Here is a 14,059-nt window from a genome sequence, read left to right as displayed (position 1 = left end):
CAGCACCCCCTGAGATGCATCCAGGCCTGCAGCAGTAGCTGACGTGAAGGAAGGATGTGGGAGGCTTCTTTTCCTTTGCAGACAATGAAAATTAAGGCTGAAGGACAGTGTAGCAACTGCTCAGCAAGGCCATGCTGCAAGATGCATTGCCTACACACTCAGCTCCATCCATTTAGAAAGAAAAATTCTCAGAAAAAAGCCCATCCTTTCTCTCCAAAATTTTAATCATGCTGCCAAACCAGGGTAATTACAATGAAAGCAACATCAAGAGATAGCTGCCATTTTGTGGGGAGATCAAGAAGTCTAGGAGAAGCATCATGTTTGGGGTTTTTTGTTTTTAATAACTACATTTTCTACTTTTAAAATGTGCTTAAGAGCAAATGTTTCTGTATTTCCTGGAGAAGAGTAAGAGCTAAAGATAGTTCAAACTATAGGATTCCTTTGTGGAGGATACGCTCAGGAACAGTTTAGGTGTAAGTAGCCTTAATATGCTTCTGTTCTTCCATGTATTCCTAATTCAGTTTACAAAACACAGTTCAGAAAAGCTGGTTTTCTTCTCAAGAGGCACAGCACGAAGTCATTAACTTGAATTTATATCTAAGCAAAGTGGTTGCATAGGTTTAGCTTGGTTCAAGACTACAAGCCTATACACTCCAACAGAATTTTTCCTCCAACAAACTTCCTACTCCCATAAGTATCACTGGTTGGTTTTTTGTTTGTTTGTTTGTTTGTTATCCTGCATAGGTTTAGAGGGGTAGTATGGACATGGGTTGAACCAACAAATAAAAAAGGAGCTCCTCTAAAACTTTCCATATTAAAAAGCACACACACTTTTTCTTGTCCAAGAGGTTTTTATGAAGGCTCATTTTTAAACCTCTTACACCATACAACACGTTTAAATGTACATCAAGCTCAGATAAAAAATAAAGCTTTCTTAAAGTACATTTTTCCAGTGATTTTTTTCTTTTTTTTTGCAGTAAAAATAGCTGCTACATAAATCCCTCCTGATCTTTGAAAAGGAGTCACAGTTATTTCCAAAAATAGAATTCATATTTTAATCATACAGGATAAACTGCAGGAAGAAGAGACAAGTCAACTGAAAAAATAAGGCTTGTATATAAATTTTCTTAAAAGGACATGCATAGAAGTTGAAAAACATATGCCATTTATAAAGGAAAAAAGGTAATTTTATCCGTATTAATATTTTCATTTTCAGTTACAGAAGAAACCACAAACAGGCCCTTTATGTCCCAGAATATAACATCAGTTTCTTGTAAAAATGCCAAAAATGCACAAAGAATGGCCAGCTTCAGTCTTGGCAAAATACTGAGCCAGCCCTGCCCCCCCCCCCATTTCATACCATAGGCATACCATATGCATGCATACTGAGTACTTATGTTGTGTCTCAGGCCAATTAAATATTTGCAGAAAGTTGTATATCCTAGACAAACATGAAAAAAACATTTGATAAGTTTACATTCATCCTATCTCAAAACACACATACAATTAATTTACACTATACAGTATCTGTTAAATAGGAACATTACAGAGTTTCAAAAAGAATCACAGAATATATACAAAGTGAATATTGAAATGGTATGATTTTTTCCTTCCCTTCTTTGAAAGGGTTTTGGGGTTGTTTTTCTTGGGTTTTGTGTTTGTTTGTTGGTTGGTTGGTTGTGGTTGGTTGGGGTTTTTTGCCAACAGTTGCTACATCTGGTTTTGGACATAGAGTGTTTATGTACCTAGGCAGCACATTTCTGGAGTACAACTAATAAAACGTGCTTTAAAACAAAACTAAAATTTATTCTCCTTGCTGCTAATTTTAAATAAATTAGTTTTTTTAAATAAGTTGCATGATACAAGACAGAAGCAAGGACGATGGTATTTTAAAAACATCTGCATAACTGGTTTCTCATCCAACCTTTGGTTTTAAAGCCAACCCATTATTACATGGCAGTGTAAGTAGCCAAAACACTTTATACGACAGTACAGGTAGTCGAAATGCTTAAACCAAGAGCATTTCCATGTCTTCATGACAGAGCTAGGGTCCGTGCCGACTTCCATGCTGCTCAAGTGCCTGACATGGCAACACCCAAAGCCACTGATGAAATAAGGCTACTTCCTTCCAGCTCTCCCTGGTTACAAAATCGGTGAAGGTCCTTATTTCCCAACAGTTGCACGCATCTGAACAGCCAGAACTGACTGCAGATGGTTCCTAGACACAGTCCCAACACATGATCTTTGCCCCTGCAGCATCACATCATCAGGCTCAGTCCTCCGTGTCAGGCTGCACCCCCAGCATTGCATGCAGCTCTTCTGCTGTGTACCCCAGCAGGTTCTGCAGGTCACACACGAAGCGATACACGTAGCGTTTCCCTGAAGTCTTGTGGATGATGTTCTTGTCATAATAGTAGCGTAGGCCTCGGCTGAGCTTCTCATAGTTCATTTTTGGCTTGTTTTTTCTCCTTCCCCACCTCCGTGCCACCTGTCAGTCCAAAAAGAAAGCAAGATGCAAATGGTTTATTCAAGTCATGTTCTTCTAGTTGGCGACTGATAAACACAGTTATTAAAACCCTTGCTCAGTTAGAGCATTTTATTTGTTTTGGAGGTCCCAGACTTAGATAAAAGAAGAGCTGGTGACTGATGCCACAGCTGAACATGATCTGAGACCATTAACAGTAGCAGCTTCAGCAGAAAGTGGCTGACAGCAAATATCAGTGAAAAGGATATCTACAGTGGATAGGCCAAAACATGTTTAAGGAGATCAAGTTTATGGGAAATACAGTCTCCTCTCTTTCAAGAAGACACCATTTAACCATTAATTTGCTTTGGAGCAGCATGGGACAGCTCTTTAACCGGAAGTTGAATGATATGAAGTTCCTTGGAGTTAATGATTTCCCTCCCTCCTTTTTTTAAAAAAAACTAAAGGCTTCAGTAGACTTTATATCACATCTTAGTAACTTTCCTACTGATGACAGTATCAAAAAATGAAAATGCATTATATTTATTTTTAATGACTACAGCTATTAAGTTGCCAAAATATTTCAAAAGCAGCAATACCATATTTGTTGTGTATCTAGAAGAATGGCAATACCTTTTCTCCCCAAGCCTTCATGCAATCCCAGACACTGTTGATCAAACTACATCCAGTAAGCTAGTCTACAGTATTACACTCTGTCAAAAGAACTAATTTTGTATACTACCTTTAAGTTTCAAGCTATACAACGTGTTCTCCTAGCTACAAGCATATGCTGATATCCCTGGGTGGGAGGAGAGGGGAGAACAACCCACAGTAATCCTGACTGTACAATAAAGCATTTGCAGATGAGATTTCAGCAAGTATCTGATTGTGTAAATGTTTTATATTCAACGCTGGGACCACAAATGGCAGATTAGACCCGAAATCTTTCTGTTCGTTACAATTAGCCACATACCTCATCTGGGTCAGCAAGTTTAAATTCCCAACCATCTCCTGTCCAACTAATGAATGACTGACAGGACTTGTCAGTCAGTAACTCCAGAAGAAACTGCCATAGCTGTATAGGTCCACTGCCTGTTGAGAGAGGGGGGCAGGGAGAAACCACAATTAATATTTCTGCAAGCTTTTACCACAACCAATGTACGTGACCATACTCATATCACAGAATAGATCTGTAATTACTCTTGATTTGCCTTGGTTTTAGTATCAAAATTAAAATCTTAGGTTTCTTTCTAACATGTTTAAAAGCAGATTTGTGTTATAAACAAGTCAGCTTTTTCATGGTAACACAAGATTTGACATAAGCTATGTCTTTCGCTTTGACATGGATCCCCGCCACCCTTCCACTTCCCATGAGCTGCATTTCAAGCTCCAGGACTTGTCCTGCAGTCCTTGGCTTGGCAGACATTGTAGAGGAAAAAAACAATTTCAGTAAGGACTATAGGAACAACGTCTTAACAAGCAGTGTCAACACCTGCAGAAACTCTCAAGTGTGCAAGATTTTGTCCAAGTTTCCCTCTTTTTTTTCAAAGAGATCAAAGGGCATTTAATTTTCACATGTTCTGACATACCAGCCTAGATGGTTTAGATGCTTTAGATGGATAGTCCTGTAAGACTTTCTTTGTTAACACTTCAAATTGTAAGTCTTCATGAATAGTGGTCTCTGACTAAGTTGTAAGGCATACCTTACAACTACACAACTATCACCATGGTACACTTTTATAGAGAATATTGACGTTATGTAAGAAGAGGAGTGACCATTTTGCTTCACTACTTACCGGTAAAGCCAGCTAGAATCGCTGCTGGTATAACTGGTTTCCCTTGCTCTACAGGATCACTTCGTTCTTGAATATAGTCTTTGAAAGACATTGTAGGTTTGCTCAGGCACAATGATTGGCTACAGTCATCTTCAAAACTCTCATAGGATGGCACACGCTGTAAATCCACTAATGACGACTGGCTGTTCCAGGACTGTAGCATCGAATCTGAGCTTTCATAACTTTCTGCACCACTGTCACTAGATTCATGTTCTCTAAGCTTACCTTTATAAAACAAAACACACACAAAAAAAGTGTTGTTTTTTTTCTCCTCCTCAATCTAGCTTGTACATATAAATTATGCAAAGCAGGAAAAGACATATAGAATATGGACTTGGACCCATGGTTATCATGCAGATTATGACTCACCAGAATTATCTATAAGCAAGTTCAGATTGCTTCTTGGGAAATCTTGATTTACTGCACAGTAGTTCACACCAACAGTATCTGCTTGGGTTTTAGGGAACAATGAAAACTCTTGTTCTGGACTGAGGAGATTCGGTCCTGTGGAAGTCTGACAGACATCAGTCAGGAGACTGGGTTTGGGATAACCAAGGGCTTTAGCGTATCCAGGCATTTGCACACCATAGGAGTTCTGATCTACATTAACAGCTGAAGAAAGAAATAAAAGAATTGATTATTTTCCCTGCAGACCCTTACATAGACTAATACACCTCCAGCACCTCACCACAGTGGTGCCACCAAGAAGTAATTCGCCCATGAAAACCTGACTAAGCGATAGATGCTACAGGCCTACTGGAAAGGCTACTGAAGTCAGTGATAGGAACTTCATCTAATGGGCTCCAAACAAGATTCTGTCAATCTCCTTCTATAACTTGCTGACCACAAATATGTCTATTGTTGGTTCTTCTAGGAAACTACAGTGTTACAGAAAAAGCTGGACAAGCTTCAGTGGTTTTGAGTAAGGCCTCACCATTAAGTGGTATAACAAGGTTGAGCTGGAGATTGACTGTGGTAGAATGTAATACAACACCAACCAATCTGAGGGAGCTAGCTCCATGTCCTACACACTTGCAAAAGCTCTATTACACTTCCATGTTCTTCAAGAATGCATAAACATAACTCTTGCTGCTCCCCAGCAATACTAGGTTTTGACTGTGTAAAAGGTGGGAGCAGTCATTCAGCTCCACAGATGTGGGCTTTGGCATACCAAGAGGAAATTTGACTTTCTCAAAGCCTTTGCTCCTCAAAAGGTTTCCAATATGAATTGGATGATGCTTAAACAATACTAGGAAAGAAGGCTGCAGCAATTCAAGTCAAGTGTTCTCCTCAAACACAGTAACTATTCTGGTGCTTTTTTTTTGTTTTTAAAATGGCATCTGTGACATGCTTACAATAAACCAAGGGATGTAAAACATCACATTTCTTAAAATACTTACTTAAGGAATTATTATTGACCCAGTGAGGAACTGAGGTGAGATGAGAGTTCTCCACATATTGGTCCTGTGTTTTCTCTTGGCTGTCTGGGGAGAGGAGGGGAAAAAAAAAATTGTTCTTTTTATTTTGAAGATATGAACTGTATGCCATGAAAAGCTTCTGACTCTCCTTAGGATTGAGAGGTCATCGCTAACGTAAATTTTCCTAGTGTACTGCATTGCACTCTAAAAAAAAAAAACCAAACAAAAACAAACCAAAAAAACCCCTACCACCCAAAAAACCTAACCAACATCCAACAGGCTTGAAAACCATCATACCAACTGAGTAATAAAATGAAAAAAAAACAGAAACAACAATAATTGTACTGTGTTTCAAGGTCCAAGTCCTTAATGTATGCAACTATTGAATGCTACAGTTCAAACCCAATGGAACTCACAAGGCACTGCATGTAGGGTTTTAGCAATTCCATCAGTGGTCACTTAAGACACCTCTAGGTGTCTTTGACTTCTTTGCATTCATTCACTGAATTATCTCAAAACACTACATTAAAGCAACTAAACTGAAAACTTGTAATAAGTGAAGAAGTTTGCCCAACTCTTGGTTATTTTTTTAAGGGGTATTACAGTAGCCTTGCTCTAATCTCATTTGTTTCAATGATTATTCCAAATAAAACCTGACCGCAATAAGTACTCAGCTTGAACACGGTATGGTTTCTGCAGATACTTGCATGTGTGCTTTGTGTACCAAGGATGTTAGGTTAATAAAAGGTTAGGATAATAGGTTAATAAAAGCATTAATCAGAAGAAGTTTTGAAGTTAATTTTGAGTTTTCATATGTAATAAAAGTCCTCATAGTGAAACAAGCGTTGAGAGTCCTACTTTATTAGAAAAGCCTTAAAACAGAAGCTCTTTCTGTAACTACCTTTTATCATCTGTTCCAGGTGTTCCCACAGAATATCACCCACATAGTCAGGTGCCAGTTCCAGGAAACGCTCCTTGCCCAGGTTGCACAAGTCTTGGCCACTCATAAGAAACTGATGGAAGTTCACATTTGCCAAGCTAAACTCATTGGTAGCCCATGAAAGCCATTGGCACACTTGCTGTTCAGTCCACAGCCAGGGATCTGCATGACAAAATATCCAGAATTTAGAGATAACTCCTGACCTTTGTCAAATAATCTTCATTAGAAGGCAGTGAATGAAAAAAATTGTTTACCCAAGTTACTTCATTCTGAATAAATTCAGAATGAATGTATTCTTGAATTTAAAACACCCCCCCCAAAAAAAAAACGCTAACAACCAAAAACCACCAAAACAGTCCTCTATTTTCCATCTGCATTCACTTGTAAGCAGAGACATTCTCAGCTTACTTGATTCTCTTCTGCTGCCAAAGCATGAGCTCTCCATGCACCCATTTTTAATACCAGCAAGTCTGGTCTTTCCAAGTCAAGCTGCGCCAGATTCACATAGGATCCATTCTTGTATTTCCTACTGACATCATTCTTTCTCTTTTGAAAGAGCCGCTATTCAGCCTCCTCCATAGCATTAAAAAAAGGAGCTTATAAATAGAAAACACTTACTATTTGGGATACCCAGCCGACACTGTTCCTTTGTGAAACCACTGAAAGTATCTTTCAAGGCTTGACTCATCACAGCCTTACTGCATGGGGTTAACAGAGGCAATTCACAGTTGTTCGACTCTACAAGAAAGAAAAGGGGTGGAGGGGAAAAAGAAGATACATTAACTTTTAGGCCAGTGAAAGGAGTGACAGGTTTTTGCTGCACTACTTGAAGAATAAGGGAAGGATGTTAGAAACTAAGTATTTAAAAAAAACAGCTGATCTGTTTTCTGATACATTATCTCTGACTTGATATATCAACACTAAAAATCTCTGTGCTACCTGTTTGATAAAATTGCATCACACTAAAAGGTTTGCAGCTTTCCATGAGATAGACCCTCATTTACTCTTAGTAGTCACATGAAGTGCTTCTGTTGCAGGGAAATTTTACTATTACTTTTTCTTTTAAAGGAAATAAGAGACTGCTCATCCTTTTTAGCCACCTATAGTTTGATGTCAGCCTTCCTTATATCCCCAGACAGTCTTCATTTAGTTTGAGAGCAAAGTGAGTGATAGTAGGGTTGTGAAGAACCAGCTTGCGCTATTTAACACTGCTTTCCAATGGACTGTATTTCAAAACTTCCCATGCAACTCTCCAGCACCCTAGTACATGGTGCATTTATTCTGTCATCAGAACTAAAGAAGCATGACTGGTAACAAGCTGGTACCCAGTAACAAAATAATGCCACAAAATTCAAAGTCAGAACAATCATATGCCAGTATAAATTACTAATTGCTTAACTGATCTTTAAATTTGCAAGTAGATTCTATTTTAAGAACAAATTCCGCTTCCACTCAGTCTTTTTAATAGGGCAATTTTCACCAGAACATGCCACTTTTTACTCTGAAGGAACTGAAGAAAGCCAACCACGCTACCTAGATGTTTTGGCTAAGGAAACCTTCTACTGATATTTTGTTTGTGATTAGTGTCATTAAGCTACGGGTAATTTGAAGACAATTTCATCAACTCGCTACTGCATCCCTGAATATTTGAGAGCCTCTGAGAGCTCACACACAGGCTGCATTTGAAGGAGCTCTGCTGTGGTAGAGGCATATAATGGTGGCAGGGTATATATAGGTGATGCACTTGATAGACTCCAAGTCAGTTCATAAAGCTGAGCGGCTCTTCTTGTTCTCCTAGACTACCTACAGGCTCCACTTGACCCAGCAAGTAGAGCTCATTACCAGCCCCTGCTTAACTTCTGTTTTTACCACACCCATCCTCAATATCTGCTAGAACTTGCTTTGCTGACCAAAGCAGGTGACTGATTAGAATCACATTAGAACAAAGGACTGGTGGTTTCCAGAGGTTTGAGGGTGTTCTTTTTTCCTTCCCTAAGGGTAGATAAAGGCAGAATCAGGTAAAATATCTACATTTTGGACAAAACTCCCCGTTTTGTCGGGGACTTTAGGCAAAGATTTGTAAAGAGTTCTCAGTAGGTACTGCCCTACATACAACAAACAAACAACAAGATTCCCATCCCTGTTTTGTAAGGTATGGATTAAAACATACTGGGATTTAATACAAAAGGGTCAAGAATGGAGCTTGCAGAACACTTGCATTTTAATTATGGTTGAGATGTTCAAGTCTAAATACACATAAAACTTTATTTTTATACTGTCTTAGCTCTGTTTTACTATCTACTAAGGCTTCATCCATGGACAGTCTGTCTATCAGGCCACTGAATCCCAGTTGCTGTTCCTTTTCAGTACAGCAAACAGCAACTGTCCACGGAGCAACTCACATGGATAAAATCAAGCGTGTACACAGTGTACTAAACCACTTTTTAGGGAAATCCATGGTGCACTTGTAAAAGTATAGCCATGAAATTTAGTTAGACCCCTCAAATTTCTGATCTGTTGACTGGACTATGGAACACAGTGAAGAGTTACCATATGAAGTTGAATCAAATCCTGTTGGCACTTCCTGAAGGGTTTGATCTTCATTTAGTGAGAAAAAATATCCAGCAAAGAGAGAGTTTGAGCTATCAAAGGTGTCAAACGCTGGCTGACGCTGCAAAGCAACAGAATAGATAAGAAAAAACAATGTAAACATATTGCTAGAGCACTGTCAACTTCATTGCTAGGAAGTAACTGGGTTAAGTTTCCTAGATGTGGAGATCATACACAACCACTATCTTGAATCAGCTAATGTGCACCTTTGAAATAGAAACACAGTAATAGTACAGCTTCTTGTCCACCAATACAAAACAACTAACATTCAGACCACAGTGCTAAGTGGGTGGCATGCTCTGCAGGTTACAGAAAAGCCAAGTAAGGATATTCTTAGCTTTCCTGTCATTGAGGCTTTAAACAATAGAGAATGTACATGTGTGCATAGATATTTACATATCTTTATTTCCAGGTATATTTTAAAGAAATCCTTATTTCCTTAACCCTTCAAATTGACTATCTGCTTGATTACTTGACAGAGAGGCAGGATCTGTAAATTATGGAAAAACAACTGCCAGTGCAAGCACTACAGCAGATTTATGCTGTTGATTTTTGTGTGTGTGTGTGTTGTGGGGTTTTTTTAAAGGAAACGTTTAATTTGAACCACATCATTTGAAGCCATACAGCCAGCTTTACAGGACTTGAGGAAAGATGTTACTTCTTTGCTGTGACTTTTATACTTTTGAGTTCCTGGATTTACCAGCTACACATTTTGCAGCCTTTCAAATCCTCAGATGCTCAGTGAAACACTGCTAGTTTTATTACACAGAAAGTGATAAACAGGACTGACAAAAATGTTCCAGATGAAAGAGGATTCTACTGATATGTTGGCAACATTCAATAACTATTATTATGGTTTTGAAAACCTAACTTCTTTCAAACTTGTGTATGCTAGAAACATTAGTATATTTACTAGATCCCCCTCAGCTACATTAGTTTTCAGGGGTGGGGGTGGGAGGTAGGGGCAGAGGGTATGTTAACAGAAGAGGAAATAACTTTAAAAACAACTTATGCAACTTGTCTGCTAGTCACAAGGAAATCATATATGTAATATCTAGAGGCACAGATAGATAGAAGTTGCCACTGAGATTTTTCAAAGTGCTTGAGTTTAGAACACTGTTCTGGAAAGCTACACTTTGCTCGTGGCAGCTACTGCAGTTCAGGGAGCTGGAGATAAAGGCAACTTGTTTGTTTTAGGCATCCACTGGTTTGCCAGCTTATGCCAAGATAGAGGATTTAGCCGAGAACAAGGCAAAGATTTTTCAGGGCGGTATTCACGTACAACGCGAAGGCAACCTGAACTGTGTTTCTGGAATAGCATATGAGAAGTAGTATTTCCTCACATTTCCTAACGTTCCTTTTTGTGTCACCACGAAGTTTCAAGTGGCATGGAGTCTTTTTGCACCAGGTGCCTTATGTGCCATCTGTCACATCTTACATGCCCCTCCCCAATCTCCCCAAATTACATTAAATCTAGTAACAAACAAGAAACCATAATTTTTTAGTCGTATTTTATAACAAGCTGCAATGCATCCTAGTACATATATTATGAAAGCATACGCTCCACAGAAGAAAAAGCTGGTAAACAGTATCATGCTTCAGTTAACTGAGTTCAAAAATCGCCCTCGAGCACTGGCCAGTGGAGACAAATTGTGTAGAGTTGGTTCAGGTACCCCCCACAACTAGAGTCAAAGCCAGCCTGTGAAAAGCCTCACATCTGAATGAAACAAGTTAATAACAATTGCCAAATCTGCTAGTAAAAGATTCTTTATACATTACTAGATAAAAGCATTGACTCATCACTACTACCTAAAAGAAAGGGCAAGTTCTTTCAACACAATCTGGAAACTCCTGCGTTTTGTGTAAATAGCTGACCCTTATCCTGAGTCACTGGAAAAAATGCTGTGGCATGTGAATGAGTAAAATCCATACTGTGCTAGTTTCATACTTCAAAAAGGAGAAAATTAATGTTTAAGCAGGTTCTTGATTTAACAGTAATAAAAGGGGGAAAACCCAATGTAGAATGAATTCTGCTTTGCCCTATCAGTTATGCAACCATTTTGTTTGGCTTTTCAACATACATAAGAGTAATTGTTACTGAACAAAACAAAAAGAAATGTTAACAGCTACAAAAGTAGTAGAATATAGGTCTCTATTTTGACCTAATTATATGACAACTGAATACTGAGTAACTGCTTAGAACAACCACTGTGTTACAGAGCACACAGCTGTAAATTTGGGGGATCTCTCATGGATTTTGTTATTGTGAGCATGACAAAGTTAAGAGGGAACATAAAACATCAGAGAAGTTAGCACACCAGAGTCTCACTGATTCTGGTGAGACCTGGACATTACTCAAAGTTAATGAGAGCAGAAAGTGCCTTCCTAACCTTTACTTGGCTTACATAAATCAGTATTGTGTAAAAAATTGATACCAGGACTAAAAAGCAACTTGTATGAATGGGGAGGAGGGAAGCCCTTGAAGACTGAGTATTTATAGTCTGCTTCTCATTTATCCTTCGTTTTTAAGTTCCTTTCAAAACAAGTTAACAGACACAGTCCATCTAAAGATAAATTATATTTAGTAACTACCCTTGATTTCTTACAACACATTTGACTTATATTTCACATAATTATATGTAGTAAGTGAATAACCATTATTTTATTTTTTTTTCATACAATGCTCTTCATTCCATGAGACCTAACCCATTGTATCAGAACGTCCCTCCGTCAGTTCCACGAAATTGAGGATACAAAGACCACCCCTACTGCCAGTTCTGGAACCTTTATTTAGGCAAAAGTTCCACCAGCTCCAACAAATCTGAGCTCAGTCCCTGTCTGCCTCTTATTTTCAGCTTCTTAGGATCTGAGGGAAGGAGGGAGGGAGCCTCTTTGGGGGAGAGGGTTGGGGGTGCAAGATTTACATGTTCCTATTACAGTTCAGCTCTTCACATCTCTACTGGACTCAGTAGAACTACTCTAGAAGACGATTAGGCATTACAAGCAAGCAATTAAAACCTGAGCATCTGTGTTCACCTTGCCATGGTTACACAATTCCTGTTCTAGCATTAAGAAGAACTTAATAAATGCATTAGCTGAGAGATGCCCCAGTTGGGTTTATGAGGTTACAAGAGTACTCACCTTGAGCATTCCTCTGTACATGTTAGACACAGGAGCTACTTGATCCATGTTCCTGATCCCAAAATCACTCATCTGAAAAATGAGAGGGATCACATGAAAAACGTTGCCACCAACAAAGCAAGCATGTTAACAGATATATCTCACCACTTCAGTACAGATTACAGAACAGCTCTTGGAATGAGACACAGGCAAAGCTTTCCTTCTCACTGCTCACATGCCGACCACACAGGGCACAACTGTCTTGCTTAAGCAGCTTTTTAACTGGAAGACCTTTCACAGGCATCACTGGTGTTTTATGAAATGAGCAAACAGGAGGCTGCTTAGCTTCTGATATCCAGTGTGAGGACTTTTAGTATCTGACTCTGTGAGCCTGGAAAGCCTACAGAAGTCCTTTGTCCACCAAGTATCTATCGCCTTGAGATACTTTCCAACCTTCACCCGTTTTCTTAAACATTGTTTTGTGTTATTTTTGCTTTCTATATTCCTGCTGACACGCCACGATTCACTTTGGACTTTGGCTTTCAAAGGAAGGAAAATGAGTGACAGAGCACTCCCCGTGATACACCTTCACGTATAAGGTTCACCCCTTTATGACCAACCACTGAAAGCCAATACTCAGTATTAGCAACCTGCTTCCTTTACTAGGCAAAGCATGTCCAAACCATGTTATCTTGCACATTTTGTAAACACAGGATTAGCATATTTGTAAAGCTCTAGAGGGCCCTAAATTTTAATTGAAAATGGTTTATGCAGTAAAATACCCTTTTTATAGGTTTGGTAATGGGACCACCATCAATACGTTCATGCTACTGAAGTCAAAGGTATATCGTGTTGCCTGTATTACCAGGAACAGGGTTGTGTGAGGCCTGTATAACTTGTTCTCCTGTATAGCACTTAAGAAGAGTGATAAGATGCATATCCTTTTACTGGCTTATGGGAGAGATCAAACATAAGAAATAAAGCCGGTTTTATGGCCATTGTTCAGGTTTATCACAATGCTGTAATTCAGGTGTTGGTGAACTATACCTTATCAGACTACTCCGTGGCAAGCTGTCTCTCAACAATTTTCGTTCTGCTTTTTCACAGCATTGGGCTAAATTCTCTTGCTCCACAGAAACTGTCTAATCAAGCATTTGTATTTAAATAGTCACACAGGACACTATTCATATTTCCACAAAACTGATCACTTATTACAAGCAAGCTCTCTTGTTAGCCATGTTAACACAAGAAGAAATCAAAATACAATCTTAAACTCAGAAAAAGATGGCAAATTAGGAGCTTAGCAAAATAAGCCCAGCTTGTTAAAATGACATGTTCAAATGCCATCCATATAAGCAAAAAGGAAAATAAAAACATCCAACAGCCAAAGACAAGGAACCCTTTCACCCTCCTATATAGTCGAACACTTAAAAAAAGAAAAAAAATAATCAAAAGTCCTTAACCCAAAAGGCCCGTTTCAACTTCACTGTTATCAGATGTATGGGGCTGATCTTTGAAATAAAATAGATCAACTGACTATGAAAGGCGTATTTGGCTTACACTTCATTAATGTTACCCAAAAGCGCAATCTACTGAATGATGGTTTTTACCTCAAATAGCATGTACAAATATTTGATCTGAATTACACATCTCATTGAGCAACAAAGAATTT

The 14,059-nt window shown here is 38.7% G+C and overlaps 1 protein-coding gene across 1 annotated transcript in view; it reads right to left on the bottom strand.

Moving 5' to 3' along the window:
* Positions 1-704: 704 nt before the first annotated feature.
* Positions 705-14,059, bottom strand: part of ETS2 (ETS proto-oncogene 2, transcription factor) — a 37,333-nt gene continuing 23,978 nt past the window's right edge. Inside the window, exons 2-10 of the mRNA XM_080376645.1 lie at positions 12,409-12,480; positions 9,208-9,328; positions 7,276-7,395; positions 6,619-6,819; positions 5,700-5,783; positions 4,669-4,911; positions 4,261-4,524; positions 3,438-3,556; positions 705-2,488 (exon numbers count right to left, since the gene is read on the bottom strand). Coding sequence (XP_080232771.1) covers positions 2,273-2,488; positions 3,438-3,556; positions 4,261-4,524; positions 4,669-4,911; positions 5,700-5,783; positions 6,619-6,819; positions 7,276-7,395; positions 9,208-9,328; positions 12,409-12,480 — 1,440 coding nt within the window. The 3' untranslated portion in view covers positions 705-2,272. The remainder of the gene's footprint in view (positions 2,489-3,437; positions 3,557-4,260; positions 4,525-4,668; positions 4,912-5,699; positions 5,784-6,618; positions 6,820-7,275; positions 7,396-9,207; positions 9,329-12,408; positions 12,481-14,059) is intronic.

The sequence above is a fragment of the Falco punctatus genome (genome assembly GCF_963210335.1).
Source record: "Falco punctatus genome assembly, chromosome: 2".
Classification (NCBI taxonomy): Eukaryota; Metazoa; Chordata; class Aves; order Falconiformes; family Falconidae; genus Falco; species Falco punctatus.
Note: the sequence above shows the minus strand (reverse complement) of the source record. Positions and strands in the feature narration are given on the sequence as shown.